General features: G+C 35.6%; 1 protein-coding gene across 1 annotated transcript in view; it reads left to right on the plus strand.

Moving 5' to 3' along the window:
- Positions 1–16,511, plus strand: part of NOL10 (nucleolar protein 10) — a 48,969-nt gene that overhangs the window by 1,983 nt on the left and 30,475 nt on the right. Inside the window, exons 3-12 of the mRNA XM_040554380.1 lie at positions 51–149; positions 866–943; positions 2,729–2,766; positions 4,485–4,621; positions 5,237–5,302; positions 6,812–6,872; positions 7,382–7,467; positions 7,824–7,902; positions 9,134–9,283; positions 11,582–11,648. Coding sequence (XP_040410314.1) covers positions 51–149; positions 866–943; positions 2,729–2,766; positions 4,485–4,621; positions 5,237–5,302; positions 6,812–6,872; positions 7,382–7,467; positions 7,824–7,902; positions 9,134–9,283; positions 11,582–11,648 — 861 coding nt within the window. The remainder of the gene's footprint in view (positions 1–50; positions 150–865; positions 944–2,728; positions 2,767–4,484; positions 4,622–5,236; positions 5,303–6,811; positions 6,873–7,381; positions 7,468–7,823; positions 7,903–9,133; positions 9,284–11,581; positions 11,649–16,511) is intronic.

Genomic DNA, 16,511 nt, shown 5'->3' on the forward strand with positions numbered 1-16,511 from the left:
CTACTAGCTTTAAAAATAATTCTATTTTTTGCTGTTTCTTTTCTTTGTAGATATCCGTAGAAGAATTGAACTTATTCAAGACTTTGAAATGCCCACAGTTAGCACAAAGATTAAGGTATCAAGAGATGGACAGTATATTATGGCAGTTGGTGAGTTAACTAAGGGTCCCTCTGTAGCAGAGGCCAAAAGTACTAGAAATTTTTTATTGCAGAATGATTTTAATATTTCAGGTAAAATTGACAGAGTTCACTGTTTAAATATAGCATTGAATGGAGTTTTGGAAGCCTACTCTTAAGATGTGATAGAATGAATGTTTTGATAGTGATGTTGTGAAAGGCTTATTTTTAGAATACAGATACTCTTCTATTTGTAACACAGTTGAACACTAAGTTCTTAACTGTTTTTATTGTGTGTTAATAAAGTTGCTTTAATAACTTCTGAATGTCATTGTTTGAGTATTTTTTTAAAGGATGGAAGATTATGCTATATTTTATAACTGTCAAAGGAGGATCCTAACATGAATACTTTAGTTGGATTTAATAGCACAGAGAGACTTGGTCTTTCAGACTTACTGGAAGGTATTACTAAGTACTGTGTGATGTATTCAGCACAAGAAAGTACATAGAAGGTACTTTCAGACACCAAAGCCAAAAAAAAAAAAAAACAACAACAAAGAACAAAACAGGCTTTCTGCTAATACAACCTTAGGGATTGTTTTTCCAGTTTCTGAGGCCTTGTTAAGATGAGAATATTTATAGTTGAGGTGCGTTAAAGACTGTATGCATAAGGTGGTTTTTTTTTGATATATGCTTTAGTGTTATCTTTTTGTTCAAGTGTTTTACTAAAGATCAATTTGTTCTTTCAGGAACTTATAAGCCAAGGATCCGCTGTTATGATACCTATCAGTTATCCCAGAAATTTGAAAGATGTTTAGATGCTGAAGGTTAGTATAAGCTATGGCTGCTAGTGCATGATGTATTTCATATATAATTCAAGTTGGACTTAAATAGAAATTTCTTTCCCTGTGCTGAGGGGACAGATTATATTTTGGAGAAACACAAGAGTTTAGAGTAAAATCTCACCTAGTCTTTATTTCTGTATTTTCCCTTCTTTTTCTATAAAGTTCTTTCTTCTGTTGGAGCTGTATGAAGAGAGTAAGATCTACCCTGAGCCAGTAAGTGTGGGGCTCAGAGTGAATGTGGCTGAAGGCTGCTCTGTTTGGGGGAGTGCTGTGTGCTTATGATGGTTAGTTAGTGTCCAGTTCTCTTTTTTTTTTTTTTTTTTTCTTGCCTCTGTGAAGCAGTACGGTAGCAGAATGCACTGTGGTTGCACCACTGTTACTGAAATGAATTCTCATGTTTTTCTGCTGGAGCCCAAGCTAGGTCAGTTAGGATAAAGAGAATTCTCTTGGGTTATTTTTTGGTTGGTTGGTTTTTGGTTGGTTGGTTGGTTTTTCTTTTTTTTTTTTTAATATATTTTTATTTATTTTTTTTGGAAGCAAGGCCTAAATGGTAGCATGGGGAAGGCTCTAACTTCACCTTGTTTGGGAGTATTTTGGAGGGAGAACAACCATGGTGGTGAAAGCGAGGAGTCATCTAGACAATGAAAAGGGAGAATCTGCTGAAACTTGGACTAGGGGAGGAGGTCAGAGCTGCCTCAGCTTTGCAGCTTGAATTTTTATGGTATATAGCATTGGCGAAGGATTTTGTTTGTTATTGTTAGACCAATGGCAGAAGACTAATACAGAGGAAGACTTGAATCACTACTGAGAAATGGAACTGGTCTTACTTTGATATGTGATGTAAAAAAATAAAAATGAAAACTACTGAATTAGGTCAGGAAAAGAGGGGTAGAGCATGGTGGCGTTTCCGTACGTGGTGCCTGAGTACTACAAGGAGTCTTGTACAGTAAAGAGAAGGTGCTACAGAGTAGTATGAGGGGAGACTGTAGGAGAAGCTGGGGAGAGGAAGGTGTGGCAAGAGAGACCCACTTGGAAAGAGAAGTCACTGTAATAGTAAATGCTTGCAGTTAATTAGAGCTTGAAGTTAATTTTTCCGAACTGGCTTCTACACTGTCAAGTATGTTTAGCTTGAATTGTAGCATGGAGTCACTTCAGGTAATCCTAAATGAGTTACCTCATTTAAATGGAAACAGTTTAGATGAAGCAGCTACTCCCTAATGTTCCTGACCCACCTTATTTAAAACTAGGCAAAGTTCAATACGTTGCGGTCTTCAGCATAGATAGTAGCTTTTAAATTTTGGACCCCTAAAGCTTTTTCTGTGGAAGCTGACTCCTTAGAAAGGTCGTGTCTGCAGATCTGCATGTAGTACATCTGACCCCATATTATTTTTTATCATTTTTGACAGTTTACCAAAGATCCATGGACCACATGCTCACTCAAAACTATTTCATTAAACGTTCCCTGAGCCAATAAGTACATGGTTGAGCGTTGTGTTGAGGAACATGTCAAATGTACAAGAATGACAAAAAACATTACAAGATGCTTCATATGTTTCTAAAGTTTTCTAAAATTACTTATTATTTTGCAAATAAAGTTATATAATTAAAGATTTTATCACAATGTCTGTATTATGCATTGACACCTGTGGGGAATACTTATATGACTAAAGGTTAGAATAAGTATAAATATTTTCAGGATATATGCCAATGTTTGCAAATAAATTTGCTTACTTAGTTAACTTGAAATTCTCTTGCTCTCTCCTCTAGTGGTTACATTTGAGATTTTATCAGATGATTACTCAAAGGTATGTTTAATGTTTTCAATGTGTAAATGAGAAAATTGTGTAATATGTATATTAAAATATATTTTCATATATAGTAAAGGCAGTCAATCAAGAACTTTTGGAACAGATTAAAAAAAAAACACAAATCAAACAGGATAAACATTTTTTGTACCTTTAAAATGTTTTTTGTTTTCTTTACCTCTTTGTATTATAATTTGCCTTACCACTTTTAAAGTCTTTTGTCTGCAGTAGAGAAAAGCTTCAAATAATGATCTATCCTATAACCAAACTAATGTGAAAAACATAATTAGTTATTCTTGCCGGGGTAACATTTAGTTATAATTGCTTGTGACAGTAGCCCACGTACATCTTTTTTTGAGAGGTGGGATAGGTACCACTGGGTTAGATTGATTTGCTGTAGAAATGATAATTATAAGCATACGAATGAGGCAAAAACTGGAGGAAAGTAATGTCTTGTTTTATGAACTCCTGTACCTGGAAGAAACAGATGAGTTCTTAGAACTGTTAGCCTTTTTCAGGTTCGTAGTTATCAATTCAAATTTTGTTCAGGACCCAAAAAATGTAAAACATTGTAGCAGATTGCCTCGTCCTATAAACTTTGCTCTGTTGATTCATCAAGGTGTTATGTGCCAAATGAAATACAAAATTTAAGCACATAATTCTGCTGTTTTCATTAGGACAAGACATTTTTAATTTGTAATTGTATCTTTTTTCTTAGAAGAGACCTTAGCATTACTGGTACAGGCTTGTCATAATAAAAATTTTCATTTAATCAGAGGCATTATCATCTAACCTTTTAACTCTAGTCTTTTCAAAGTTTTTCCCTGTGAGTTTTCCAAGAATGTGTGTGAACTCAAATGGATGAAGAAGGTGACTGATACAATAGAGTAGTCTCCTGCCTGTCTGTGAGAGAAAGTTTCTGGTTGTAAAGACCAAACAGTTATTTGAGAGGCTGAGGAATGTATTCGCATTGTGTTCAGCAGTATTTTTGACTGATTGCTAACAGTAAGGCTTCTGTGTTTTTTGAAAGTGAAATTGGTATTGTATTTCAGACGGAAGCCCTGTCTTGACAACCTTAGCTTCAATTTCATTTTCCCAAAACTTACTAAATAGCTAGAAAGAAAATTAATTCCAGGTAGCTGTCTTAATTTTTTAAGTATGGTAAAAAGAGGGAATGGTATTTCATTAAAAATATAAAAATATTCATTGGAAGGGGACATCTAGGGTTCATTTAATGCTTGAAGCAGTACTTTTGCCAGTAATCTCAAAAACTGCAAGCATTGAGGTTCCACAAATTCACTGAATAAATTGTTGTAATGAGCACTGTGTGGAGAAATGAAAACACATCCTCCCCAGTCTGCTCCCACTAACCTCCTAAGGTATCATTTTGAGGGTTGTTGGCATTTTCACAGTGAGAGCACACTTGGCTCTCATTCATGTTGATATCCATAAGGCCAGTTACATTTCACTGCTTTCCTAAAATTAAGACTTGGACTAAGTCTTAGGAGAGAGTGATATCTTTATTAATGGAGCTTTGGCTGTGGATGGTGAGAATGAAGAAGTACTAGTCAATTCTATTATTTTAATAGAAATTATTTAAGTGGGTTATGGTTAACCTGTGTGAGCTCGGAAAAATCCCTGGAGGCTGTGTTATGAGACAAGTTGAGGAGCTGCAGTCATCTGCTTTTGTATGCTTCAGTTCTTTGTTTCATTTACAGATTGTCTTCCTGCAGTGTGACAGATTTGTGGAGTTTCATTCACAACATGGCCATTACTACAGGACAAGAATACCAAAATTTGGTAGAGATTTCTCTTATCATTATCCATCATGTGACCTGTATTTTGTAGGAGCAAGGTATTGATTACATAGATTGTTTTGTTTCACTTCTGTTAGGAATGTGTTCCAAGAACAGGATGAATATTAAAATACCAGAAAAGTTAAAAATGTTATTGAAAAAAATAGCTGTTCTTTCCAAATAGAGACTGTGTATGAAGAGTAAAAAAAAAGTGGAAATCTAAGATTAATTCAGTTTTTCTTTAAGACTTTCATTCTTTGAATGATGTGTTTGCAAATTTTATTGACAAAATTACAATCAGTGTACTGTTTTAAGTGTTTGACATCTAAGTAAGGAAAATGAGATAGTAAAAAAACAACCAAGATAGAAAAAGCTGTTAGAATAGGAGTAAAATCACATATAATTAACGGAATTTGTGAGAAGACAGTAAAAATAAAATGAGATCTTCAAAGTCTGAAGCAAATTTTGAGAAAAGCTTTTAGTAATCCAAGCTGTAGTGTAAACTGTAGGAAATTTAAGGATGTTAAAAGAGGGATTAATGTATCTTTTCTGTGGCAAAAGAGTAACTGATAGGATACTGCACTGTAGTAAATATCATTGGTGAACATACACATTATCCTCTTTTCAGTATTTGTAAGAGAAAGGAGTCAATTTGATCTATTTTTTTTTCGTAGTTCTGAAGTATACAGGCTAAATCTGGAACAAGGAAGGTTTCTCAACCCCCTGCAAACTGATGCTTCGTAAGTGTCTGTAATGCAAAATGTCCGTTTGTCTTCTTTCCACCAGGTGGAACCAAACTCCTAATATGCTCTCCATCTCTAGTATGTCTGAATATTCCCAAATACGTTGCAGAGTTGAAAGGGAACATATGCTGAGCCTGAGCCTGATTTTATTTTGTGTTCTGTAATTCTTTGTTCAAGTTTTTACATTTTAAAACATTCACAGAAGAAAACTCAATTAAAATTGCTTAATATAGACATGTAATAGGTATTATATAACTTGATCTTCAGAGCGTTTCATTAAAACTTCGCCATTACTGCTCAATTTAGTTGTCATATAGAGGTCTGCCCACAGGTTGTGTACTTTCCTAGATATGTCTTTGTCCTTCTGCTCTTGGAGTAGCCCAAAGAGATATATTTTTTTAATATCATAATATATCATTATGTATTATATATATCATTATATTATATATATATATATATTATATATTAATATATTTTTTAATATCTGATTCTTTTGAAAACCATTCCGTAGCAGGAGCTGGGCTGCTTTTGTGTGGGGAGAGGCAGATGAGAAGAACTGACTTGAGCAGATAAAGTGGCTAGTTAGTGAGCAACAGCTGATGTTCAGTGGGTAGGAGAGCTTATGGGAAGAAGCAGTATTTGGGCAGGCTCTACTATATAAACTGAGTAGCAGCAAAAAGAAAAAGAGGGGTGGGGGAGAGTCCTGGACCGGGAGAGCTAGGTCATCATGCATGAAATCTGAATCAGGGAGAAGAAACTTGAAGATGTGAAAAGGTTGTGAGGGAGGGGAACTGGATGAGTTATAGTATTATATGTGGAGGTCTTGGAATAGAAGGAGTTGTAATTTTTTGGGATGAGTATAATCAGAAATATTTGTATTTTGAAAAAATTGTTGGAGAAATAGAGGGCTCCATGTGGAGCTGTTGAGAGAAAAGAGGACGGGCTGTTTATCAGAATATGTTGGAGATGTATGCTTCTAACTTATGTCGTCAGGAAGACCTTTTGATGTAATTGAGTCATTTAAGACTACAGTGAGCAGAGCAATATATCAAGGCTTGGTGGTGGATGGTGGCCATGGGCAGAGGATTGTAGAATCATTCAGGTTGGAAAGAACCTGAGTCCTACTCAAGACATGGTCAACATTGAATTCAAATGAGTTTGCCCACAAGGTCTTGAAAGCTCTGAGTATAGAAATTCCAGAGCTTCTTTTGGCAGCTCATTCCAATAGTTAATTATCCTCAAGGCATAAAAAATATTATCTTTACATCCAGTTGGAACCTCATCCATCTCAAATTATCAGCACTGTCTCTGATTTTCTCTGGTAGCTCAGAATTCTTGATAAACTCCTCTTAAGTATGAGAATCTGTTATTAGGTTGCCATCCGCACATGCACTCCCTCCTCCCCCCGCCACTTTTGCTTCTCGAGGCTAAACAATATGTGATTACAGAAATCTTTCTAGTTACATTATTCTGAGGTCATTAAACTTACTCATTTTTCTGTTTTAGAGAGAATAATGTCTGTGACATAAATCCCGTACACTTCTTGTTTGCTACGGGGACAGCTGAGGTAAATGTTTGCATTCCTTTTATTAAAAGGGCAGCAGTGTTTGTATCTCTTTAATATTGGTTTGCATGAGGATAAGAAGAAATCACAACAGGAACCTACGTAATTAATTTGATCTCATTTGCTGTGTTAAGTATAGATCTGTTAAACAAGATGACTTTTTAGAGTGTAGTGAAGATATAATTTCAGAACTGTCTTCGTTGCTGAGATGCGTGAGATTTTGCAGATGAGAGAAAATAGCTTTGTGTTAAGAATATAGCTATCTGTAGAAATTAGCTAGCCTCTGTACCCAGTTAATATTGGAGAACTTAGCATTAATCATTTTCATTCAGATTACATTTGTTTAAATACAGGATAAAATGTATGGAGCTTATATGCACTTATTAGTACAACTCATGTCAAACTAGGGAATTTGATTAATTATTCATAGATGGAATAATTCATAATTGTATTTAAACACAATATCAGGTATTTGTTTCATAAGCTTAAAATATATTTTCTGAACTGTTCAGGGTAAAGTGGAATGCTGGGATCCTAGAACTAGAAATCGAGTTGGGCAGCTGGATTGTGCTTTAAGCAGCGTGACAGCAGATACAGAGTGAGTAAAGGCTGCCTTTTCAAAGTGCATTCTTCTGTTTTTGTGTTTTTTTTTGTTTGTTTTGTTTTTTAAGCTTTGCTTTTAGAAACCATTCCCATTTTGCATCAAAATCTCTCATTGCTAGTGTGAATAGAGGGTTTTCTTAGTCACAAAGAAACTGAGCCATTACTGCTCAGATAAATAACTAATTTTCTATGCAAGTTGTGATTGGAAACAGTTTCGCTTGTTGAAGTAGTATTTCTGAGTGGTATCTGTAAATTAATTTACAGTAACTACTTTAGCTATTTTTGACATTTAAAAAAGTATTTGCATCTTTTACAGAAAGAAAGTCTAACTGTAAGCATTGTGCTTTGCAGGATAGATTGTTTACCATCTATTTCAGCGCTGAAATTTAATGGAGCTTTGAATATGGCTGTTGGAACGTCTACTGGGCAGGTAGATTTAACTTTTTCTGCAACAGTTCTTATGAGATCCTTTTCTTGCAGTTGCCAGTCCAGGTCTCTTGTACATTGAGTGCACTTAATGTAAGATAGATATACGATAAGTATTTTTAAGACCATAAACTACATGTATAGTGCAACGATAGACATTGACAAAATTAATTTGCAGTTTAACAAATGATCTTGTTCTTCAGAATTACTGTAGGGTTGGCTTAAAATCATTGCAACCTCCAACCTAGGTAACTTCAAATTCTGCAGTTTTCTTAAGACTTAACAGTCAATTATGTGAGGAAGTTACAGCTTTTTTAGATTCTGCCAGTGCCATCTCAATGCAAAATATATGCTGTATCTTGATGGTGGCTGAAGAAGCAGAATTAATTATCTTTCAACTACTGTTTTTTATGTCTTATCTTTCTATAAAAGATCATTTTGATTCATTTCTGTGTTGTTGCCATCCCATTTGTCAAGTGGAGTATGAGGGTTTTTCTGCCATTAGTGGTCCTTTCATGGGTTTAGAAAACTGTAGCTTGTTGAAGACAGATGCATAAGCAAGAGTTGTAGGTGTCATAATGTTAGTATGTATGTCAGGCAAACTTTATTGGAAATTATCATTTTGTTTAGTTTATGTATATATATTTTTTTCCCCAAAATTATTAATATTCATACTTGGCATATAAAAGATTTGAGGTCTTTCTCAAGTTGCAAAGGAAATTTTTGAGATTAAAAACACGGGTTTCTGGAAGATGGCCTGCACTTCTCTAAAAGAATAATTGCGTTCTGTAGTGTTTTGCTGAGTGAAAGCGATACTCACAGAATCTAGAAGGGCATCTGAAAATTTAAATCTTGTGAGTGAGAATAATGCAATAATTGAAAAGTGAAAAATTAGTAATAATTAAGAAATACTAAGAGTCTTGAAAATAGTTCATTTTTTCAATTTTAATTCCAATAGAAATTAGAAGGACTTTAGAAAGATGGCAATCTCTTGAATTCAAATTTAATTTTTCTAGACTGAAAGATTTTGTAGTTAATATATTGTAAGAATAAGCAGGGCTCACTTAGTAAGTCATTTTCAGAACTTGAAATGATTTCTTTTATGGAAATCCTGTCCATGTATTTAAACAAACAAGCAAACAAATCTGAGTTAAAACATTAGTGAAGACCTAGTGTGTGTGATTTCCTCTTGATCTTATAATATCGTAAGTTTAATCTGTCTCTTATTCTTCAAGGTTTTATTATATGACCTCCGGTCTAGTAACCCATTAATAGTCAAAGATCACCAATATGGCCTGCCTATAAAGTCAATTCAGTTTCAGCATCAGTTGGATTTAATTATCTCTGCAGATTCTCGAATCATAAAAATGTGGAACAAAGATACAGTAAGTATTTCTCTGCTGCTGCATCCAGATCTTTTCACTTTTTTTTTTTCCTTCAACTTGAATAATGAAGCTGAAATTCAGGGTGGGAAGTTGTGTTTTGAATGTGTCCTAATTTACATGTTTTGCCTTGTCTGGCTAAACAAGCCGGTATCTGGGAAGGTATTTTACAGCCTGTCAGGTATAAAGATACAGACTTTAGGTTTTTTTTAGCTGTTTGTATATGTCTGCTTAAGAAGCTTCTTTCAGTAGAGGGATTTAAACACAAAGTACCTTAGCCGTTGCTCTAGTTTGTATGTTTCTTAGTGTGCTTAGAAACATCCGATTCTGATTTTTCATCAGAGAAAAATTGGTCATTTCAGTTCTCTGCTCCAAAAAGGGCAGCTTCAATGGTAGATCAGTTTATGAAGTGTTAAAATCAGGTCCCGCTTGTTTTCACCAAAATTTATTTAAATTTTGGATCTATAATATCTGCTTCAAATAACAATGTGTATTATGCTACATTAATGGATTATGTTTCAAGAGACAGTATCTTTATACCTGTCTTTTGCACCTATAAGTGAAGTTGCGATCTAATTAAGACTTTCCTTTCTTACCTTATGCTATTCTTGTCTCCGATCAATGCAGCTTGCACAAGATATCTTACCCTATAGATTCACAGTAATACTACTGTCATTTGGTTTGGTCTAAGGGGCTATCATTAGTCATTCTAGTCCTTAAAACTTGCTCCATTCAGTATCTATGCTTTTCTAGCTGTGTAATGTAACAGTAACATATCAGGAGCAGTTACAGTAGTTTAGAGGCGCTTATTTTCTAACTATTTCAGGCAGTCATTTCTCTATTGTTGTATTTCTTCATGAACTTTCAACAGCCTCTTTTTCTGTGATTGCAAGCAGTTGTTTTTATTTTTGTAAGCTCTTCTGCAGTTACTTTTTATTGTTTTAAAGGGCAAATAAATTATTGGTTATTATTTAAAACATCTGCAGTGGCCTCTCTTCATTTTTCCTAGGTATAGATATTTTCCTCACTGAGAATGAAACTCTAAGGTTTGTCAGGTGGCCTCTGCAGTGGGAAAAGGGAGGGTTTCTTACCGCTGGAAGGCAAAGATAGCTTTGGACTCCTTCCTAGAGTATGTTCCAGCTGGCTCCACCTCTCCCAGATGTTGGTTCTTGACTATCTCTGGCTGGGAACCAACTGCAGAGGCAGACTGTGGGGTGGAGAGCATATGGCTTTGATACCAGAATAGCCCCATGCTGAGACGTGCCTTGGGGTGGGGAGTATGAGGCTTTTGTCTGCTAAGACTGGCGTGGGGGAGGACTCTTATTAATCATCGGGGAGAGACCAGAGGTGGGTGGGGTAACAGCATATAACTGGGAGGGAAAGGAAGGGCCCAGAAAGGTAGGTGGGATTGCTGCAGGGAAAGAGAAAAGAGGAATAGGATGAAAATTTGCTCTGTTCCTGTCCCTCGTTTAGAACCGTGTAGGCATGTACTCTCATGCTTCAGATTCTGTGGCCCAGTTGCTAGACACACTTCTTTAACTGGCTGTCTTGCATCTTGGCTTACAAGAGCACCTGTATTTTGTCTGTGTTTTTCAGACTCTGTTCCAATTCTTATTTTTCTTAAATGTTTCTTGCTTATACCATTTTCTTAAATAACCATTAAAACTTCATTTCTGACCTAAGCTACATACCAGTGGATACTTTTATTATTTTTATATAATTTTGTGTTTAGACCTCTTTAATACTGAGTTTGTAATTTACAAATAAAGCGCTGAGCCATACTTCATTTTAGGTAGACATGGGCAGGGTGGAAGAACCAAGCTCCAGAATAAAATTCCACTCCCCATCCATCATTTCAGCTAATGTACTTAACAAAATGAAATTACTTAAAACTACCGTATTCAGACTTGAACAAAACAAGGGTTGCACTGGCAATGTACCAGGAACTTACGGACCTCATCCTCCTTTAACAGAAAATAAAATGAAGCTGAACTGCCATAATTTTTCAACACAGAAGTGTGAGCCAAGAAATCAGAGGTGCCACAGTACATTGCTGTGTCCTCGATAAGCAGTAGACAACACTCCCTTGTAAGAGATCTGATAGGAGACAGAGCACAGTACAAAGTTCCTATGTTATGATCAGATACTTTAATAACATTTTATTGTTCTGCAAAATCTCTGCCATCTTGATGCCATCATATTTCTTAGCTTCTATAATGGCTATTCATAATGTTTATATTTACTAAATTTCATTATATTGTTTGGAATTCTTTATAATCTATTATCTTCCTTCAATTACAGGGGAAGATATTTACTTCAATGGAGCCAGAATATGACATCAATGATGTCTGTCTTTATCCAAATTCAGGTACATTAGATATATTAATGTCTTGTTAAGTTCAAAAGGGAAAGCGTGTGTTAACCCAAACTGTGGTTTTTTTATTTAGGTGATGTAAATTAAGTCTATTTTTCTCCTTGTGGTAGGGCTAGGAAAAATAGTTACTTGCTATTTAGTGTCATTGGTTTCTCTTCATCTTTATTAAATCGAAGACCCTTTGCAGTTGGAAGCTGTTGTGCTGTCAATTGAGTGATTGACCTCTTTTGCCCTTTCAAATATTTTAAGTCTTTCATAAGAGAAGGAATTTTGGCCTTTTGTCTAGGCTAAGCTCCAGATCAGTTAGAGCTTGCTTTCTAGAGCTAGGAAAAAACCTCTTTACAATGAGTTTACAAATTTTTACAAGTGTTTATGGCCATTTGATCTTTTGTGTTTTTTAGTTACAGTACTTACTGTGCCCTAGTTAAGCTGGAATACTTTTCTTTGTAAGTGTAGAATTCTAAATGCACAGATCTGTGCATCTCAAATTTGATGTGTCTCATGGCATTATGTTTTGAAGGCAAAAAAGAGGTCCACTTTTAACTAGTTTCCAGATCCTACTTAGTGAAGAAAAAATATTTTATACAGTGGTGGTCGTATTGTGTAAAATATTTTTGTGTCTACTGCACTAAAACTTTTAATTTTTAGTTGCTTAGTTCTGAAGCAGTATGACACCCATTTCCTGTTTAGAAAGCAGCACTGAAAAAGATGAAAGAAAAATTAGGGCCTTTAAGATGTCAGAGGACAAAATTCTTGATCAGAGAATGCCTGTGTTGCACTCTGCTATTATCTTAATTTCAGAGAGGTAGCAGTGAAGACAGAGCGACTTAGACTTTGATTCATACCAGCAGCTCAATTTCAAGATTGTAGATAAGTGAGATTTCTAACGAGTTAAAACTTATCTTGCCTTTTCTGCCAACTTCAGTTAAGAATGTCTTTTTTTTTTTTGGTAAGATGAGAACTTAGTATTCAAGTTCTGCTGAGATGGTAAGCCGTTTTGACTTTATGCAGCAGCAGCAACATAAGGGTCTGCAGGATCTTGGTGAAATTACTAGCTCCCTTCCATGCTGCTCAGGTTTTCCCCCCTCTGAAAAAGAATGGTGTTACAGTACTTAGCAATTGGACTGGTTTTTTTTTGTTTTTTTTTCTGAGTCTTCAAAAAAATGTATCAATAGCATTCTAATTTGTGTTCCATATATTTGTTTTTCCCAGATTAATGTGCCAGAAATACTTTAGGCAAAAAATTGAAGCCTGCCAAAAAGGGAGCTTATGGCGTGGCGCTGAGGGCGCATCTTGCGTGCTCTGGTTGTACGCATGAGTTCTTCTGGGGGTGTTGGAGAGCAGCTGTGTAACAGTGTGGGCTGTGCAACGTGGAGGTAGCCAAACCTGGTCCTCCCTCTTCCATAGAGGCCACAGGAAGAGCATTACAGAAAAAGGTCATTGAAGTGAATTACATATAGCATCTCATCCAGGTTTCACCTTTGAGCTTATCGGTTTGATCCAAATGAGAGTCCTGGAGTGAATTAACATCCGTGCAGGATTGATAACGAAGGGGTCATGATATGGAGGGAAAGATAACAAAGTTATGTAGAATCTTAGCATAATTTAGAAAGGACCTCTGGGGGCTGTATGTTCTCTGCTCAAAGCAAGGCCAATTTTTAAGTAAGATCCTACTTCAAAGCCTGGACAGGTTGCTCTGGTCATAACCAGTCAAGTTTAAATATCTATAAGGATGGATGTTACACAGCTATGGACGTTCTACAGTCTGTGTGGTATGTAGATGTACCTCAAGTGCTGATTTGGGCTTAAATGATTTTTGTGAGACTCTGCAGGACGAATCTCGTAGCACAGAATTAAATGCACCTGTCTATTTAATGTTGCTTATGGGACATTGGTTTTCTACAGGTCTGATCCCAGTCATCTAGAGTGTGCATTGCAGTCCTCTGTTCCATGTCTCCTCACGAGTCAGTTTTGCTTTTTCTTTCTTCTTTGACCATGTCTTTAGGGAGGGCAGGTTTGAGCCTTTTGTAAGAGCTGTTGTGGCCTGAAAATTAGGTTGTAATTTATAACCTTGTGAAGGCAGAGGGGAAAAACTTGAAGGTGTTTCAGTGAAAACGAAGAGATTTAAGGTGAGAGGTGGTGCATTCACGTTTGTAATAAATACTGTTTCTACAAAATTTAGGATGCCTGGCACTGCCTCATGCAAGTTTAGAATGTAAAGAATGATTACATCTGAAAATAAGGAAATACTTCCAGTAATACAAATGTTGCAGCTGAGGAAAGCAGGAAAGGCAATAACATTTAATTGATAGTATGAGTGTAGCTCAGTGTTGTCACTGGGGTCTCAGCATTCTCAGGGCACCCCAGGATGTTTAGAAGCTGGCGTGGCACAGCAAGTCCCAGGACCTTTGCCCAGTCTGTGCTTAGACTTCATGTGAAACTACTGCTCAGAAAGCCTGTAACCTAATCTTTCCCTTACGCTCTTTCATTCCCTTAAAACAGCTCTGCTGTTCATCACTGCATGGAACAATACCCATTTACCTACTTAATTTCACTGATGTGGGTCAGAATTCAGAATTTGATTCATGAGAAATACACAGATTGTGTTTCAGACTTGAAGAGAATAATGTCAGAAATGTCACAAAGCAGAAGTCATTGAACCTCCATTTAGAATGCTTTTCTTTGGGGAAAATTGCTATCTAGTACACGTAGATATTTTACTTTTACATTTTCTATTTATAATCTTGTTCTAATAGTTGTAATATTCAAGTTTTTGTTTTAAAAACACAGAAAGCAGCTGCTACTTTGTATTAGTTGCAGCCCTTTTTACGTAAAAATGTCTGCTGCATGTGCAGTAATGAAATAGTTTTAACGCTGTGTTGTCTCAATTACGAAAGCAATAAAAAAATGGAGAAGTGAAACCATTTTGTAACAACATTCTGAAATATGGTAAGATGTGGATCAGAATAATGTGAATTAATCTTTCTCAGTAGCTGTGTTTCTGTTTTTTTATTGCTTTATTTTTGTTTTTAATTAAATTATTTTAGCAGCCATTTTCAGTACTACTACCTTCTATGGGAAGCAAACCCTTTTGCAACTTAAGTGTTTTCAGTGTATAGAAATTTGTACATCATTTGTTTCTATTATTGTAAAATTATTTTTTTACAGGTAAAAACTTTGCATTTTCTAAAACATCCTCTCCCATTTACTACCACTTCATACCCATTTTTTCATTTCTTTAAATGAATGATACTGTATTATTGATCACTTTCTATATGCAGTCTTGTTAAAATGGCTTCTGTGATAGAAGAGTTCTCGTTTATTTCCCTTTTTAAGTGATCGCACTAGACCGCTGTGTAGTTTATTAGGGTGTGGTCTCCCTTCCCGTAAAAATTGGTTAGAAATAATGAGCTGAAACAATGAATAGTGCACAGTAGACTTCTCCTTTCACAGACTTGTTCCTTTTTTTTTTTTTGGTTTCTGTATTTCCCCTTAATACACACCCACCCCTGTACTGTTCTGAAGACGACTTTCCCGCCTTCAATTATTGGTGGAAGACTCCCAAAGAGGAGGTTTTCCCTTTACTGTCATCTTTGAAGCACCTGCAGAATTAATTTCTATCGGTTTATCTCTAGTGATTCATATTCAGTCAATGGAGAAATGCTTTGTCTCCTGTAGTAGTACCAAACACGTTGATAAGTTAAGGGAGCACAAAATTTATCAAAATATACTATGAATTTGTGCTTTTTCCTTAAACTGCCTGTAACCATTTCCAGGTTTGGTTTTAAGCCTCAGTTTGCTGACTAAGCTTTCAAAAATTTCTTGCTTTGCCAGGAAAGCAAGCCCCCTTTTTTCTAACATTAAAAGTCCAGCTTGGTTGTGTATTTTTAATAAAAAGGATTAGGTAGGAAGGATTACTCCACCCATGTTAATTGCGTTCCTCTAGTTGGGTGTAAATTATATTTCTGCCCTCTGGGTATGTGGTAACTGCCCCAATTATTCATAGTCTCAATGGCATATGTTACTTCTGGATCAGAATGTTATCTAACTTGATTGCTCTTCTCTTCTTCGTGCTGCATCTTCTTGTATTACATGGTGATCACCTATGCGGGAAAGTCAAAGTTGAATTAAACGTACAGGCCAAATGTCCTTAAAAAGCTCTTATGGAGGATGAAACTGAGAGTTTCTGATTTTGAATGTATACCAAGTCTTGTGACAGTTCCAGATATTCCATAGATTTTAATATTTCTGCAATAGTTCTTTTATATCCAGAGTATTCACAGCATTCCCTAGGTATATTCATAAATATTTCAAATTTTGTGTTTGTTCCACCTGGCTAATAATCACTTGCATTTGAAGCCACAATATCCTGCCTCACGTTTTGTGTTGACAATCTACTGTTGATTTCCAAGATGAAATATGAATAAAGCAACAAACCATATTATGATTTACGACATTGTTTAGACTATGGATGTGTGTTTAAAAACAAAGCAAAACAAATCCCCAAAACCCCCTTGTGTTAATAACACCGGTTTATGCCCAAGGTAGGTTTTAAGTAGTACTACCTGGATTTCTTCTAAACGGTTTTATGGGATGAACTGTTTAAATTTGTTATGAAAATTGGCAGTCTGCAGGTGTTAGAACTTTGTTAAGTTGTGCTGAGCATTTTTAAGATAGAGAACAAAAGGCACAAATATATAGGAAATTAAGCTTTATTAATTGCCCTGCTATCAGGCTTGTCTTTCCTAGTCCTGTGTACAAACCTACTTCATGTGAATTAAATACTTTGTGTGTTTGTGTGTATACATACTTATATAAAGTAACATTATCCTCTTGTGACCAACATTTTTTAACGTG

Source organism: Cygnus olor, chromosome 3 (genome assembly GCF_009769625.2).
Source record: "Cygnus olor isolate bCygOlo1 chromosome 3, bCygOlo1.pri.v2, whole genome shotgun sequence".
Taxonomy (NCBI): Eukaryota; Metazoa; Chordata; class Aves; order Anseriformes; family Anatidae; genus Cygnus; species Cygnus olor.